The 16,022-nt window shown below is 56.3% G+C and overlaps 1 protein-coding gene and 1 long non-coding RNA gene across 8 annotated transcripts in view; one reads left to right on the top strand and one right to left on the bottom strand.

Moving 5' to 3' along the window:
* The window catches only part of LOC145713446 (uncharacterized), a 222,069-nt gene that overhangs the window by 29,223 nt on the left and 176,824 nt on the right, over positions 1 to 16,022 (top strand). The window lies entirely within an intron of this gene.
* Positions 801 to 16,022, bottom strand: part of KCNN1 (potassium calcium-activated channel subfamily N member 1) — a 33,375-nt gene continuing 18,153 nt past the window's right edge. For 4 of the 7 annotated variants that reach the window (XM_081792180.1, XM_081792181.1, XM_081792177.1 and 1 more), the window contains 6 exons: positions 15,733 to 15,849; positions 13,198 to 13,339; positions 9,796 to 9,906; positions 9,040 to 9,167; positions 4,143 to 4,212; positions 801 to 1,408 (listed from right to left, as the gene is read on the bottom strand). In XM_081792180.1, coding sequence (XP_081648306.1) covers positions 1,154 to 1,408; positions 4,143 to 4,212; positions 9,040 to 9,167; positions 9,796 to 9,906; positions 13,198 to 13,339; positions 15,733 to 15,849 — 823 coding nt within the window. In that variant the 3' untranslated portion in view covers positions 801 to 1,153. The remainder of the gene's footprint in view (positions 1,409 to 4,142; positions 4,213 to 9,039; positions 9,168 to 9,795; positions 9,907 to 13,197; positions 13,340 to 15,732; positions 15,850 to 16,022) is intronic. The other 3 variants (XR_014136517.1, XM_081792178.1, XM_081792179.1) reach the window with 3 other exon arrangements.

Genomic DNA, 16,022 nt, shown 5'->3' with positions numbered 1-16,022 from the left:
GAGGCTGCCAGAACCTGAGGCTCTCAGCTGGGCCAGGGCTAGCCTCCCAGGGGCCAGGCCACCATCTCCCTGCTATACCCAGAGCCCAGCAGCTGCCAAGTGCCTGCCATCCCTGCCTCACCACAGCACACTGAGCCCAAGGCCTGGAGGGACCTTTCTGATTTTCCTTGTGTCCAGAACCGGGTAGGTTCTGGAGGGGAACTCCAGCCCGCCCCAAGCCCACCCCGGAGGCCACTCTAACCCGAGGATCATACCACACCCTCCCCCACTTGTACTCCCCCCCCCTCCAGCGCCCTCCACCGAGGTTTTTTCGCTTTGACCCACGGGCCCCCGAGTTTGAATCCCGACTCAGCCCTCCTCGTTCTGCAGCCCCAGGCAGGTGGCTTCACTTCTCTGACCCGCGGTTTCCCCACCCCACCCGGGCCGGGTTCTGGTGACGAAGTGTGGTGATTTACGTGATGGTCCCTGTCCACGGCAGGTCCAATGAACAGGGTGCTCTTACTCATGTCACCTTCCCCACCGGACCCTGGTCCACTGTGGGTGCTCCAGCAAAGTCGGCTGGTAGAATGGGAAGGATGTCTTGATTATCTGCTGCCTCCTGCAGGCCGGGGCTGGGGCCAGGGGGGACTGCCGCTGCTGTCCTCAGGAGGTGTACCCAGCTGAGCTCCGGCTTGGAGGGCCACCAGGCTAGAACAGTCATGGCAGGGGCTCGCCTAGACCCCCACATCCGTTCTGGGACCTGGAGTCAGGTGGCCACCTCCCATGTCATGAGTGTCCCCCAGCCATGCAAAACAGGCAGCAACTGGGTGGGTCCTGCTTTATTCAGAACTGGCAAGGACCCCTCTCCTGGTTGCTCAGTGCCCACCGGGGGCCTGGGGAAAGCCAGGGGGCCAGGGGACCAGAGGAAGCTCCTGGCTCCCCCCGGCTCCATTCAGGGAGGAAACGGGTGGTGGCCCACCCCTGCCCTCGCCTGCGGTCCGGCCCTGCCTTCTGCCCAGACGGTCTGGGTGGGGAGGGCCCTGGTCCACTCAGCCCAACTCAGCTTCGGCTCCTTGAACTCCAAGAGGCACCACTGTACAGGGCTTCCTAGATGGCGTGGACGTGGCGGCCACACGATGGCCAAGATTGAGGGGTCTGGTGGTGGGCAGGGTTGTCACCCGCAGTCTGAAGGGGCCATGGGTGGCCACCGGCACGGGGGGCTCCGGGCTGCCTGGTCCAGGGGTCCGGGGCCAGGCCGGGGAGGCAGGGGTGGGGGTGGCGGGCGTATGGCTTGGGCGATGAGGCCGGGCAGGGCCTGCAGGGAGGCGCCCAGCGCATCCAGGCGGCTTTCGAGGGCAGCCAGGCGGGCCTCAAGCTCCTCGTGCTGGGCGTGCAGCTCGGACATGAGGTCGTACATGACATTCTGAGTCTGCCAGAGACAGAGCGGGAGAGAGAGGAGAGGCCAAGTGAGAGAGAGGGAGGGCCAGGCGCAGAGATGGTTGACCAGCCCCAGTTGGGGGGGGGTGGGGCCAGGAAGGCGGACCCAAGTGAGGGACAACTGTGAGGACATGGCAGGGCCACAGATCTCTTGCTGGGCCCCCAGAACTGGTAGAAGGAGAGACAAGAGGAGAGACAGGTCTTGGACGCCAGGCTGGGGGCCAGCAGGCCAGGGGAAGGTGGAGGGAGGTCCCGGGGCACAAGTGGTCAGAGCTGCCCTGAAGGGTTTAACTGGCCACCTGGACAGGCAGCCAAAGGGGGGGGGTCTTGGGTGGTGCCTTCACCCAGGGGAACCACGGCCCAGAGGCCCGGAGGGGGTTTGGGGCTGACGCTGCTCCAGGCTGGGGCCATGGCTGAGAGGGAGGAGGTCAGTTGTGAACCGCCTCCCCGCGCCCCGCACTACACTGGGGACGGGACCGCTCCAAGGATCCGACCCGGTCACAGACCAGGGAGTACAGCAGCCACAACAAGGCCATGGGATGTCCCCGCCGACTCGACTGCTCCCCACAATCCAGCAAGCAGGAGGCGGTTCTGCGACTGTCCACGTGGGCCGTGGGAGGGGAGGCTGGCCACTCCACGTGGCGGGCCAATGCTGCCACCAGGTGGCGATAGAACATCATTCCTCATCTCTAACCACAGCTAAGCGCTGGGCACCCCCCCCCCCCCCCCAAGAGGGACAGCCACTCCCCAGCCACCGCCTGGGATGGGAGAATTGACGCCGAGGCGGGGAAAGAGCCCCCAACCCCCCTGCTCCATGGAAGGGGGACAGGATGAGGCATCTACCACGACATTTTGCTGCGTTCCACCCCTAGCCTCTCCCTTCCAACCTCCATGCCTCAGAGGGCCGCGGTCCCCAGGGCCAGAGGATAACATCTGGAGGCATCCAGCCCTCCGATGATTTTTTTTTTTTTTCCTGGCCTCTGAGGTTTAAATTTTTTTTAAACTTGGAATACGCATGTGACTTTTATCAGAGATTCACAAATTAAATCAGCAACCTTGGGCAGGAGCGCATTAAAGTTTAATACTGGAAAACATCTTAACCTTGTTAAATTAAAAAAAAATCAGGAACCCATATGATCCAATCCAATTAAAGCCTTCCTTCAAAGAAGGCTTTGTTAAATGTACTCAGAGAGTATACTACCGTGATTGCAAGGTTTAAATAACTTTGAAAAATTCAGATTTCAGTCATCTGTACTAACAGAAGGAAGTGTGATAGAGATAATCCAAATTATAATATCTAGTGTCTCAAAGGCATTTCATATGTATTTATAGCCGTTATCTCACCCGACATCAAATTAGTTTGGCAAGGATTTTCCATATGCTTTTGGGACTATGTTCTCTCTACTACCAACGGAATGATTTCTTCAGGGTTCTAGAATATGTTTTTTCCTCCATAATGTTTCTTTCCAAATTAAATTTATGTAGGTTAACATTATATCGCATTCTCTTGACCATGATGAAGAGAATGAGTCCGAAACGCTCTGGGTTTATAAGAAGCAGAATGGGACTTATAAGCATCTTCTGAAGATAATATTAAATTAACCTCAGACTAATTAAACTGATTCGGGGAGGGAGCCAATGAGCAGAGTTCACACATGAACTATTCGTGGAGGGTATGCCACTGCTCAGAAGGGGGTTCAGAGCAGTGTGCCGAATATTCAAAGAGCAGGACTTGCTAATAAGACCAACAAATAGATTGGTGTATGCCATAAACTGATCTTACAGAGCTCTTGCAACCAGCTTTAACTTCCTGAAAGATGTTTAATTGCCGTGCAAAGAAGCTCTCTGCTGCTGCTAGGATTTGAATTTCCATCCGTAGCAAAAGAATTTTGATTTTCTCTTGAATTTTGGAGCTTGGATGTCGATATGCCTAAAACACAAAGGACCACTTCACCAATGTGGCCCACTAATTAGATTTTTTTTTTTTTAATTTTTTTTTTTTAACGTTTATTTATTTTTGAGACAGAGAGAGACAGAGCATGAACAGGGGAGGGGCAGAGAGAGAGGGAGACACAGAATCGGAAGCAGGCTCCAGGCTCTGAGCTGTCAGCACAGAGCCCGACGCGGGGCTCGAACTCACGGACCGCGAGATCATGACCTGAGCCGAAGTGGGCCGCTTAACCGACTGAGCCACCCAGGCGCCCCTAGATATTCTTATTAAAGGGGTGCCTGGGTGGCTCAGTCGGTGAAGCGTCCGACTTTGCCACAGGGCACGATCATGGTTCATGGGTTCGAGCCCCGCGTTGGGCTCTGTGCTGATGGCTCAGAGCCTGCAGCCTGCTTGGGATTCTGTGTCTTCCTCTCTCTCCGCCCCTCCCCTTCTCCTGCTCTGTCTCTCAGAACTAAATCAACATTAACATAAAAGATATCCCTTTAAAGCTATTTTACTAGATACGATTTAAAAAAAAAAAAAAAAAGCTGCCAACGCTAAAAAAAGTAGTTTACTTACAGATGTGGATTCCTAGCTTCTCTCTGACAAGCGGACCCTGTGGAGGCTTGCAGACCCGGCCTGAGTCCCCCGTCTGCCCTACCGGTGCCCGCACTGTTTCTCCCCGGGCAGGAGGCGGGCTCTGTTCTTTATTGAATGTCTCCCATCCTCCTTCGGAGGGGCCTGACCACCCCCTGCTGGCCTGGGGAGCCACCCTGCCCAGCCCCGCCCGGCTCACCTTGGCCAGGTCGGCGAGAGTGTTGGTCTGGTCATTCAGCTTCCCCTGCTCAATCTTCACACTCCGGAGCCTGGGAGACAGACAGGGGGGTGGGTAGACAGGGTTGGTGGAGGCTGCAGGGGAGTGGGGCCCTTCAGGCACCCACCCCACCCGGGCTCGCCTTGTGGGACATGCAGAAGGTGGGAGATGAGGGGGGAGGTAGGGTCGGGCCCCGTGCTGCGCATTCCCTCCTAGCACACATGGGGTAGCAGGGCCTGGCGGGTGGCTAAGCCACCCCCGACAGCGTCCACCTTCTGGCCACGTCCACGCGGCCCGATTCAGGATGTCCCGGGAACTTGGACTCCCAGGCCTAGGTGAAGGCTGCACACCTTGGACACGTGCCCTGGCCACCTCCTGGGGCCAGCGGGCAGTGATCCGCCAGCGGCCCTGGGCGTGTCCCCTGCCCCGCGAGCACCATGCACCCCTCAACCCCTGGGAGAGACTTACTTCTGAGCTCTGGCAGGCCCCGGCAGAGCAGAGAGAAATCACAAGGCAATTTTAATCTCCGTGCGGCCGGGTGCCGCGCGCCCAACCCTGCCCGCCTCCCACGTGCACGACTCCAAGACCAGACTGGGGGCCCTGGATGGCTGAGGGGCTGTCGCCCTGACTCTGCGAAGAGGCCCAGCCTGAGCGGGCAGCGCCAGCCCCTGGGGGACGCATCCGTTGGCCCCCCCTCCCTCCAGCCGCGCCCACCCAGCAAATGCAGCTGCCTGCAGCCTTGCGGTGCCACGGTATCCCAGTCTGTGCCAGGCACCTGGTCCCAGAGGTGGCATTCAGTCCAGGGAACTATCCCCATGCTGTTTCCCAAGAATAACGGGGCTCCGAGAGGCAGAGCCAGTGCCCACCGGCACTTCAGCGGGGATGGCCATTTGAAGATGGAGGGCTGGGGAGATAGATCTAGAAGCCAAGGACCGCCCGAGGCTGCCAGAAGCTAAAAGCGGCCTGGAACAGATCTTCCCCTAGCACCTTCAGAGGGCAAACGGCCCTGCCAACTCTGATCTTGGACTTCTGGCCTCTGGAACAGTGAGATAATAAATTCTACTGTTTTAAACCACCCACTGGGTGGTACTCTGTTATCGCATTCCTAGCAAGTGCCCCCACGTCCCTCGATCTGTCCAGAGATCATGTCCGCCTTTTCACTGGCTGATCATACGGTGTTCCCGTCACGGAGACTCCCCAGCGCAAGACCCTGCCAAGGCTCCCTCATGCCCGCATATCAGGCCTCCAGTCTCCCTGGCATCACGCTCATTCCTACCTCCCCACCACTGCCCGGGCTGTGGACAATCCTTGCTATGCCCGCCCCCCTCCCTTTCGGCTTCCTAACCAAATCTCACCCACCCTTCAGGCCCTAGTTCCAACTTGTTCGGTTTTATCAGCTTTACGGGGCCATTTTTTTCTTTTTCTTTTCTGATTGGGAAGGGAGCAGGTTTAGGGGGACCCAAAGATTGAGTGAGGGGCGCCTGGCTGGCTTGGTCAGTGGAGTGGACGACTCTTGATCTCAGGGTTGTGAGTTCAAGCCCCATGTGGGTGATGGAGATTACTTAAAAATGAAATCGCTAAAAAAATTAAAAATGGGGGCGCCCAGGTGGCTCAGGTAGCTCATTTATAAATAAACAAAGAAACAAACAAACAAATAAAGAAAGAAGAAGGAGACAGTCCTGCCCCAGAACAAAGGGAAGCAGGTAACTCACAGAGCAAGCGCCTTCTCCTAAATTCCTACCCTCCTGCTTCCCTCCAACAACCTTCCGGAACCTCCCTTGGGGCAAAGTCCAGGACAGGGCCAATGTCTGTGCCCCCCATGCCTGGCACACCAGCTGGCATAGGAACTGCGTATACAGTAACCAAATGAACATATCGAGGGTGGTAATGACAACGTTGCTGGTTCTCCTGTTTAGAAAACACTGTACGTCAGGTAGGCGGAGGTGAATCCCCAGTTGTGTTCTATCCACACCTCATCCCTGGAGGAAAGGCACATTAACGACCATTGTCTCCACTTATAAAGATACAAAAACGAAGCTTGGAATAGCACAGTCGCTTGCCAAGGTCCCACAGTTAGGTGGCAGAAACCAGACTGGGACAACAGTAGTCAGTTACTAACTGCGGGAGGGCCAGCGAGGGGGGGGTCCCTGTCCTCAAGGGGCTTGGGGTCTTGTGAGATGGCACTGGACACAGTGAGGTTGAGTAAGTGTGGTACCAGCTCCTCTCCCTGCTTTTTAGATGATGGTGGAAGCAGAAGCAGAGGGCATCATGTGTTACCAGTATTTGTTCTGTGCCAAGGACCATGCCAGGCATTTCTGCATATCCTCCCATTTAGATCTCCCTGCAGTCTTGTGAAGTAGGGATTGTTATCAATTGAAACCCATCCAATTATAACAGTAAACACAATAAATGTAAATGTACTAAACTCTCTAGCTAAAAGACAAAGACGGTAAGGAGCCCGAAGAAACTCTGGGGGCAATGGATCTGTTTTTTTTTTTTTTATCTTGACTGTGCTAATTGTTATGTGGATGTATACATACGGTAACACTGATTAAACTATGCAGTTTAAATAGGTGCAGTTGACTATAGTCAATTATAGCTTAATAAAGCTTTTTTTTTTTTTATTTTTTTTTTTTAACGTTTATTTATTTTTGAGACAGAGAGAGACAGAGCATGAACGGGGGAGGGGCAGAGAGAGAGGGAGACACAGAATCTGAAACAGGCTCCAGGCTCTGAGCTGTCAGCACAGAGCCCGACGCGGGGCTCGAACTCACGGACCGCGAGATCATGACCCAAGCCGAAGTCGGACGCCCAACCGACTGAGCCACCCAGGCGCCCCCCCCTTTTTTTTTTTTTTTTTTTTTTTTAAGAGAGGCAAAGATTATTAAACAGGATTAAAAAGTTGAAATCCAGCTGGCTGAGCTTCCTCTCCTATGGCCTGGTCTCCTCATGGCCACACTCGTTTACCTTCTGACATCCCAGAAGCTGGGCTGTTTCAGCCACACCCTCAGCTCTGCTCCAACCCAACCTTCCTACTCTACCATTGACACCAGGGTTCTCCATGCTGCCTCTTGTCTCTTTTCTCCACAGCTGAATCAGCTGCCTTGCTGCTGTACTAGTCCAGCCTCTAACACTATTCACTTTACTTTGTGACTCATTGGTCCCTGAGTCTGGCCTAGGAGCTCCCGGGGCAGGGAGCCATCTGATTTTCTTAGGGGAACCCAATCGTGAATAGGTTTTCCCACAACACAAGAGATGGGAATCCATGGGCTCATTCTGAAAAGTGCCTAAATATGTTTTTACTATTTAAAAAAAATTTTTTTAACGTTTATTTATTTTTGAGACAGAGAGAGACAGAGTATGAACAGGGGAGGGTCAGAGAGAGGGAGACACAGAATCTGAAACAGGCTCCAGGCTCTGAGCTGTCAGCACAGAGCCCGACGCGGGGCTCGAACTCATGGAGTGTGAGATCATGACCTGAGCCGAAGTCGGCCGCCCAACCGACTGAGCCACCCAGGCGCCCCTGTTTTTACTATTTTAAATCAGGTACCACAGGACTCAGTTGTAATTTATATTTGAGTGCCTCACTCCCAGGATTTGGAGCTGTTTAAAATTCTAGACTGGGTGCTGGTCTCATACACCCTCAATGTGGCTACCGAACATTTGAAAGGTGGATGGTCTGAATAAAAATGGACTGTAAATAAATGTAAAATATACAATAGAATTTGAAGATTTAGCACAAAAAAAAATTCTAAAATACCTGATTTTTTATACTAATCATGTTAAGATAATATTTTGCATCTATCGCATGAATATATTAAAATTTATTTCACTTGTTTTCATTACTATTTTAAAATTTTATTATTATTATCATCATCATCATCATTATTATTAAAGTAGGCTTCATACCCAGAATGGAGCCCAACACAGGGCCCAAACTCACAGCCCCAAGATCAAGACCTTGATCAAGAGTCAGACACTGACTGAGCCACTCAGGTCCCCCTTTTTTACTTTTTTTAAATGTAGCTACTAGGAAATTTAAAACTATATAGTGGTTTACGTGATATTTCCAGTGGACAGTGCTTGGCATATGATAGCCTGGCCCAGCCCAACTCTGGCCAGCTACCTGTTTTGGGAAAATAAGGTTTTATTAGAGGATAGCCCACCCACTCCTCTTCACTGCGTTCCTGCGACAGTGGCAGAGTAGAGTAGTTGTGACAGACCGTCTGGTCCACAGAACCTGAAATATTTACCCTCCGGCCCTTTATAGGAAAAGTTTGCCAACTCTGGCTGCACACTGGACTCACCCGAGGAACTTACACTTAAGCTCACGGTGCATCCCAGACTCTGCTGTGTTGGGTGCAGCCTGTGGGCCTTTTAAAGCCCCGTGGGTGGTTCCAGTGAGCAGCCAAGGTTGAGAACTACTTGACTAAATAATTCTCAGGACAAAGGGACAACAGAGGGAATCAAGGAATTTCTAGTTACCCCACATGATCACATGGATCAGGACACAAATTTAATTCGGAGCTTCCTGGCAGCCAAAGCAAAAAAGGGAAATTGCTTCATCTCTAAAAGGTAAAACAATTTTGGCTATTCTGGAGAATACAATATGCTTCTTGCCATTTATTTGGGGTGGGTTGCATGACTTATCAACGGTGATCGCCCTGGACAAGTGCTGGGCCCATCACCTGCCTCCTTCTGACCATCCCACCCAGCACAGACACTGCAAGCCCCAACCAACTGACCACCCGGCATGGGAGGGGCCGTGATGAGGCCATGCTGAGCTGTCTGGCCTGGCCTGTAGCCTCCTCCCGAGGACCACAGTTGCCTCCGCACCAGGTGGACACAGAAACGTGAGCGGGAAAGGTGCTGGACTTACTGATGGATGGCTTGGAGGAACTTACGCTGGTGTTTCCGAACCCGGGCGTGGTCTGGCTTCTTCACCAGCCTAGTGTGTTTGTAGATGAGCCACGTCTCCCTGAGAACGTTAGCAGCGGCATTTTTTACCTGGGGCCAGAAAGAGAATAGTTCCTCAAGGCAGGCACGAAACTGTGGAAGGCTCTGGAAACTTCCGGAAACCTCCAGAAACTTTTAGAAACTCCTGGAAATGCCCCTCTGGGATCCTGGGACCGTAAGGCAAGGACATGTTTACGTGGCCACACCTGCACTGTGTGGGTCTGTGTGTGTGTGTGTGTGTGTGTGTGTGTGTGTGTGTGCACTTCATTTGTATCATTCAGCATGGGTCAGACCCTTTCTATACACCTTGCAAATGTTATATCAGTGAATCTACACCCGCTGGCATCTCTCTCACTTTACACATGGGGAAACTGAGGCACAGGGCGGTCGACCTGCCAAGGTCAGACAGCTTTTAAGTTGTACCCGGCTGCCTGGCCCCCAAATGCCTGCCTCTTGCTGTGTGGCTCAGGGTGGGGCTATGACCAGGCACACAGGTGGGCACCTGGGGCCACTGCCACGTCTCTATGCATGGTTCACGCACATTCACGTGGGCAGCAGAGCGCAAGGCAGGGCAGTGACCGGTGGGCACGTGCACATGCCTGGCACGTACAGAAGTGAGGTGGGGAGGGTCTGCCCTTGATGACCGAGAAGAGGACGTGGCTGTGATGGAGGTCTTTACCCGCTTGGTGAGCTGAGTGTCCATCATGAAGTTGTGCACGTGTTTCTCTGCCTTGGTGAGCTCCAGTTTCCGGGCCACCACGGCCACCACAAGTGCTGTGCAGCCGGCCCCCTGCATGCGGAGGGTGGGGAACACATCAGTGTCCTGCCCCATGTAGGTCCCGGGTCACAGGCAGGACGCCCTCCCTCCTCCAGGAAGCCTGCCCTGACTCCACCCTCACCTTTACCTTCTAAGCCCACAGTGTTGGCAGGTCCCACCTGCTGAGCTCACTGACTCCCAGTCCCACCTGCTTAATATCGGTTGAATGTCGGGGGACTGTGTCCCACTGATGAGCTCATCTGATCCCCAACAGCCCTGGGAGGTAATACCACTCCTATCCCCACTAGACAGAGAGGGAAACTGAGGCTTGGAGATAAGAAAGGGAGAAGAAAAGGGCAGGATCTGCAGGTACGTTCAGAACATGGAGGAGGGAGGATTTGGAAAGCATTTCCCTCGAGGCGCTGGGGTCTGGGTGTTGAGGGCAGAGACCCAGACAACACGTCTTTCTACAGTCATGGCAGGGGTCAGTTGGCAGCGTGAGAAGGCAGCGTGAGTGAAGGGTCAGGCTGGCTGCCTGTGGTGGGGCATTCGCAGGTAGGAAGGAGCAGAGCGGAGGTCCCAGGAGGGGTGGGGAGTGGTGGGGAGAATGGTGGCCTCCCCGCCTGATGCAATCACACTCCCCAGGATGCCCTAAATGGCAGATCTCCTGGCTGGTGAAGGAGGTCAGAGAGGACTTGTATGTCTACTGGGAGCAGCCTAGGAGAGAGAGAAAGAGAGAGAAAAGAGCAGGAGCGAGGACCCAAGAGAGGAGAGGGCAGACAGGCGGAGGGGGGCAGCAAAAAGTGACGTGGGAGGGAGGGAGAGGGTCTGCCACCAGGGAGCAGGGGCCAGGGGCCAGCCTAGAACCCCCAGGAGTGTCATCAGCCCCAGAAGTGCCCGAGGCCGGTGACAGCAGCAGGTGAGGGCGGCCAGCAGGTGTTCAAGGCAGGTGGCGGGAGCAGGGGTGAAGGGGGGAGGCAGTTCCCCGCCTGCACTGAAGGCTGCAAGCCTGCAAGCCTGCAAGCCTGCAAGCTGCTTGCTCCTGAGGCCATGACCTCCAAGAAGGAAGAAGGGAGAGTTCGGCCTGGGACACTTGGCCAGGGATGCTCAGTTCTTCTTAGGGATGGAAGGAAACATCTATGGGGAGGGGTGGGCCAGGGCCACCATCGGACGGTCCTGGGCAGGCCTGGGTCCCCACACGCCCCGCCAGGGCGACATGGGCAGGCGACATGGACAAGGTCGCCTTCTGAGCAAACCCTGACATGGGTTCCTGGAGTCTGTTCTCAGAAGAAGCCCTGTCAACTGGGGCAAAGAAACATCCTGGGCGGGGGGGGGGGGGGGCACAAAAAAACACACAAACAAACGAAACAAAACGAAACAAAACCCTCCAGATGGAATACTACGCAGAAAGGAAAAAAAAAGACATCTGGTGGCTCCGCAAAATATAGCATGGAAACCACGTCCAGCAAAAGACGCCAGGCTCAGAGGGGGCCACACTGGGGTGCCCTGAAGTTCAAGAACAGACAAACGCATGGCTGGTGAGATCCTGCACAGGGCAGTGACCGGGAGCGGACAGGCTTGGGCAAGGACGGCAGAGAGAGCCAAGAGGAGAGCTAGAAACCAGCCCAAGCGTGACCACCCGTGTGTGTGCCAGCAGCGAGGGCGGAGACGTGGCCACACAGGGAACTCATTTTCCAGAAGGAGCCATGTCCCAAAGAACGGGACTCGGCGTTTCCATTTTGTCTTGGGCTTTCGGGGTTTGAGCTCGCCTTACCTGAGTCCTTTTTTGGTTCTTTTGTAAAGTTCGTTTGCGTGTAGTGGAGGCTGGCCCGCCTTTAGTTTTTCCCCTTCGCCTCTTGCAAAGTAACGCAAGCAAATAGGCGTGGTGCCATTTCACAAGAGGGGGGCCGCGTCAGCGCAGCCAGGAGAAGGGAGGCCCCGCGGTGGGGGCCCGAGGAGGACGTGGAGCCCCCAGCTTCTGCTCAAACAGCTTAGAGAGGGTGAGGAGAAAGGGGGACAGAGCCGCGGGCCTCGGGACATAGTGACAACTGACCACGGTCTGCGAGCAGCGAAACAGGGTGGGCAGAGGCACCGTTAAGATGCTCCTTCCGTCTGCGGGAGAAAAGGAAACTCTTGTGGGGATCGTGCCCTATGTTTGCCAGAACGGAGGAGGAGTGGCCTGGCGTGGAACCTGGGGGTGGGATTAAGTCAGCTTCTTTGGTGCTACTTTGGTCCCACCGATGCTCACTGTTCTTCACAAATGAACAGGTTATTAACTGGGGCCTGGGGAGAGGAGTTCCCTATCACGCATCCGATAATCTGCAACCCAAAACACGGAAGAGCATTTGTGAAGGAGGTGGAAGCTTGGAGAAAGAAGGTTCCAGAAGGAGGGGATGAGCAGCAAAACCGAAGATGGGACCAGGGAAAGAAGGTGCTGGGTGTCAAAGGCTGCCCACACCCACCGACAGACTTGAGAAGTCTTCGGGGGAGAAGGGGTGCTGTCAGGGCCCGACGAGTCACAGGGGACGAGCTTCACAGCATGGGGGCTCAGTGGGGTGCTTGGGATGTCCCAAGAATCAGGCAAGGCTGGGGAAGGGAGCCGTGACGGCACAACCCAGAGGGTGTTGACTGGGTGTCCACAGCATTCACCGTTCTAGACGTTTCACATAAAGGAACAGACTTGAGGGGCGCCTGGGCGGCTCAATCGGTTGAGTGTCTGACCACGGCTCAGGTCGTGATCTTGCGGTTTGTGAGTTTGAGCCCCACGTCGGGCTCTGTGCCGGCAGCTCCGAGCCCGGGGCCTGCTTCGGATTCTGTGTCTCCCTCTCTCTCCGCCCCTACCCTGCTCGTGCTCTGTCTCGGTCTCTCTCAAAAATAAAGAGAAACATTTAAAAAATTTAAAAAGACATAAATAAATAAAAAGGGACAGACTTGAGCTTCACAATGAACAGAGGAGATGGGCACCGGTTATAGCTGGGGAAACTGAGGCGTGGAAGCATCAAGTCCCTAGCCCTGGACCCCAGGGCTGTGAAGTAAGCAGGCTGCAGAGAATAAAGGGGCAGACAAACGCCGGGCTAACAGCGGACCACAGCATCCAGCCCTGCGGGGACCACAGGAGTTATATACCTAGGGCTGGAAGAAGCCAAGAAGAGATGCCCCCCAGGAAGCCCAAGGGTGCAGATTTCTGAGTCACGGCAGGCGTAAGGAGGAGGGGGGGTGAAGGAGCAGGATGACACAAAGAGGAAGGGCCAGGCTGATGCATTACGGTTCACAATGGAGTGAGCTCCCCATCAGTAGGGGGTGTGCAAGGGCCCCCGCCCTTACCATGATGCCAGTGAGCAGGCACACGCCCTTCCCGCAGTAGGTGTGGGGCACCATGTCGCCATAGCCGATGGAGAGGAAGGTGATGGAGATGAGCCACATGGCCCCCAAAAAGTTGCTGGTCACTTCCTGCTTGTCATGGTACCTGAGGGGAGCCGGGGAAGGCCCAGTCAGTCCACACTGGTCTCTCTGCCTTCATCATACCCTCTGGTGCCCTGGGTCCACCCGGCTGGGTGGGGACCCTGACTACAAGCAGCGGACCACTTTGAGGGCTCGAAACGGTACCGCTGCAGGGAGAGGGGATGGTCAGCATCCTCCCAAGGGTACCGTCGGGCAGAGGGCACCCGCACTCTCCTCCCAGGATCCCTTCCACCATTCTCCCTTCACCCCCACCCCAAGCTGCCACCCAGGATGTGTGCCCTCCCTGGCCCTGGTCCGGGGGCAGAGGGGTCCGGGTGAGGGTACGTCCACTGTGTCCACGCGATCCCCCTCCCAAAGACAGACGCACAGACAGACGCAGACACAGGTGGCCACGGGTGCCAGAAGCGGCAGGGAGTGGAGGTGAGGATTCAGGTGAGACATCGGGAAGAACTTCCCCAGCCAGCAGGGCTCCGTGAGGTTGAGGGGGCAGGGGGAGAGGGCCCCTGGGGGACACGGGTGGCTGCAGTATTCCAGGACTTGGGAGCAAAAGGGAAGTCAGTATGTGTGGGGCAGCACCGATGGTCCCCAAATCCCAGGCTTAGGGTTTGTTTGGGAGTTGGGGGAAGGAGGCGGCAGCTTGGCACTGGGGGGAGGCTGGCGGTTAACTTTTTGGTATGGGGGGGGGGGCCCCAAGGGACATGAATTCGTCCCTGGCCATGGCCAGCCCTGCGAACCCCGTCACATGGGCTACAAACACGTCCTACCTACGGTCAGCCCAGGCTGGGGGTCAGAGGGGTTTAGCTCGAGGTTCCCCAGCCTGTGGAGCCCCTCCAGCTCAGGGAGCCCTTTCCTGATGACCCACTCTTTCCCAGGCCTCGGGCCCTGAGGGGGCTCAAGGTTAGAGGTCAACTGAGGTGGCGCAGAGGAGGGGGGACGCTGGCAGGGGCAGGACAGGGGAAGCTGGAGGGAGGGTTGCTCCAGGCAGACAGGGCTGGAGTCAGGGGCTCAAGAGGAGGCCATAGAAGCCCCCAAAGGAGGATGGGAAGGCTGGAGACCTTCTCGGCAGGTGTGGTGTTTGGGGGTCCCTGTCGGGATGCCATTCCAGGCCCCTCCTCCTGGGCTGCCAGTCTGCTTGCTGGGTGTGGGGGACCTGGGACCGAATCCCACCGAGGCATCTGAGCCCCAAGTTACCCTGGCTTCTGTCTCCCGGTAAACCAGCACCCCATACCAGCAAGTAAGACGAGAGGGAGGCCCTCCAGCAGCGGGTGGGGGAGCCCGGGGCCTGGCTGGAGCTGTGGTGGGTGCTGTAGGACCCCCCGGGACTACCTAGGACCAGAGAGTGGGGGACATGCGGGAGGCAGGGTGGGGGTGGGACAGAGCCGCAGGGGTGGAGCGAGGCAGGCGAGGGGGCTTCAAGCAGCATCATAGGGCTCAGAATTTAGGATTGGCTGCCCCCCTGGTCCTGCCCCGTTCCCTGCCCCAACCTGGGGACCCCTGCGATGACCTAGACTGCACCTCAAGGATGCCCGAGGAGGGGAGCCCCTCTCTCACTCCCCAGACCACAATCCTGACCCCGCCGTGACAGGGTAGGGGATGGGCTGTGGGAACTGGCATAGGGATCCAAGCAGGGGTCCAAGGAGACCCCGTCTGGTCCCAAGACGGTAAGCCTCGAGGACGAGAAGGGCTGGGCCCTCGCCCCCATGAGCCCCACATCAGGCTGAGGCAGGCGCCATGGAGGAGATTAAGGGGTGAAGACTGGGGTCCTGGGGGGACAAGTCCAGCCCAGGGACCCCCAGGAAGCCCAGTCTCAGCCCCACCTGCCATACACCCTTCCAGGGCCTTCCCCAGCAAAGCATGAGGTAGGAGAGGCTCTTTCCCAGCCAAGGCACCCCCACGTCCCGAGAGGCCCAGTGCAGACCCTCCCTTTCCCGAAGCACCCTGTGGGTCTCAGGGCCGACCAGGAATCAGGCCCTCAGGAATGTCCCTTTGCCCCAGAGCCTCCATTTCCCCGTCTGTAAGTTGGGTGAATGGCCTGCACCTTCCAGGGCTGTTGAGAACAAACCCCGTGCAGAGAGAGGAACTAAAGGCGGGGCCAGGTTTTATTTACTCCAGACCCACCTAACTCTCCGGAGGGGCTGTCCAAGTCCCCCAGGGTCAGCTGTCCAGACAAAACCCTCCCCAGCCTCGGAGACAAGGACCTCCAGGATGCCCAGTGGACACGGCCTGAGAGCAGTCCTGGGCCTGACTCCGAACTTGCCTGCCCCGGCCCCGCCTCACCTCCCTATGCACCAACGCATCCCCCCGCCCCACCCCACCTTGCGGCAGCTAATCTTAAATTCCTGGCGGACAGGACGGCAGCGGCTCTGTGCACACAGCTTGGTCAAGGGTAGGACTCACATGTTTTCCCTACAGTCCGGTGGGGCGGGCGGAGGGGAGAAGGAGAGCTGGTTAAATTGTGGGGGAAACAGGCAGATGGGGGGCGGGGGGCATCCTGTTCCTGCTGCCTCCACTGCCCTGGGCCAGAGGTCAGAGGTTAGCTGCTCGCAGCGGAAGAGCTGGGAGAAAGAGGAGCATGAGACCCGCCCCCACCCCACCCTGGGGGAGAGGCCTGGGGTCCCAGGGGGGGTGTCGTTTGGGGTAGGGGACAGGATACACAGGCTGGAGTCCCAGGGATGAGGGGGCCGCGC

This window comes from Panthera onca, chromosome A2 (genome assembly GCF_046562875.1).
Source record: "Panthera onca isolate mPanOnc1 chromosome A2, mPanOnc1 haplotype 2, whole genome shotgun sequence".
Taxonomy (NCBI): Eukaryota; Metazoa; Chordata; class Mammalia; order Carnivora; family Felidae; genus Panthera; species Panthera onca.
Note: the sequence above shows the minus strand (reverse complement) of the source record. Positions and strands in the feature narration are given on the sequence as shown.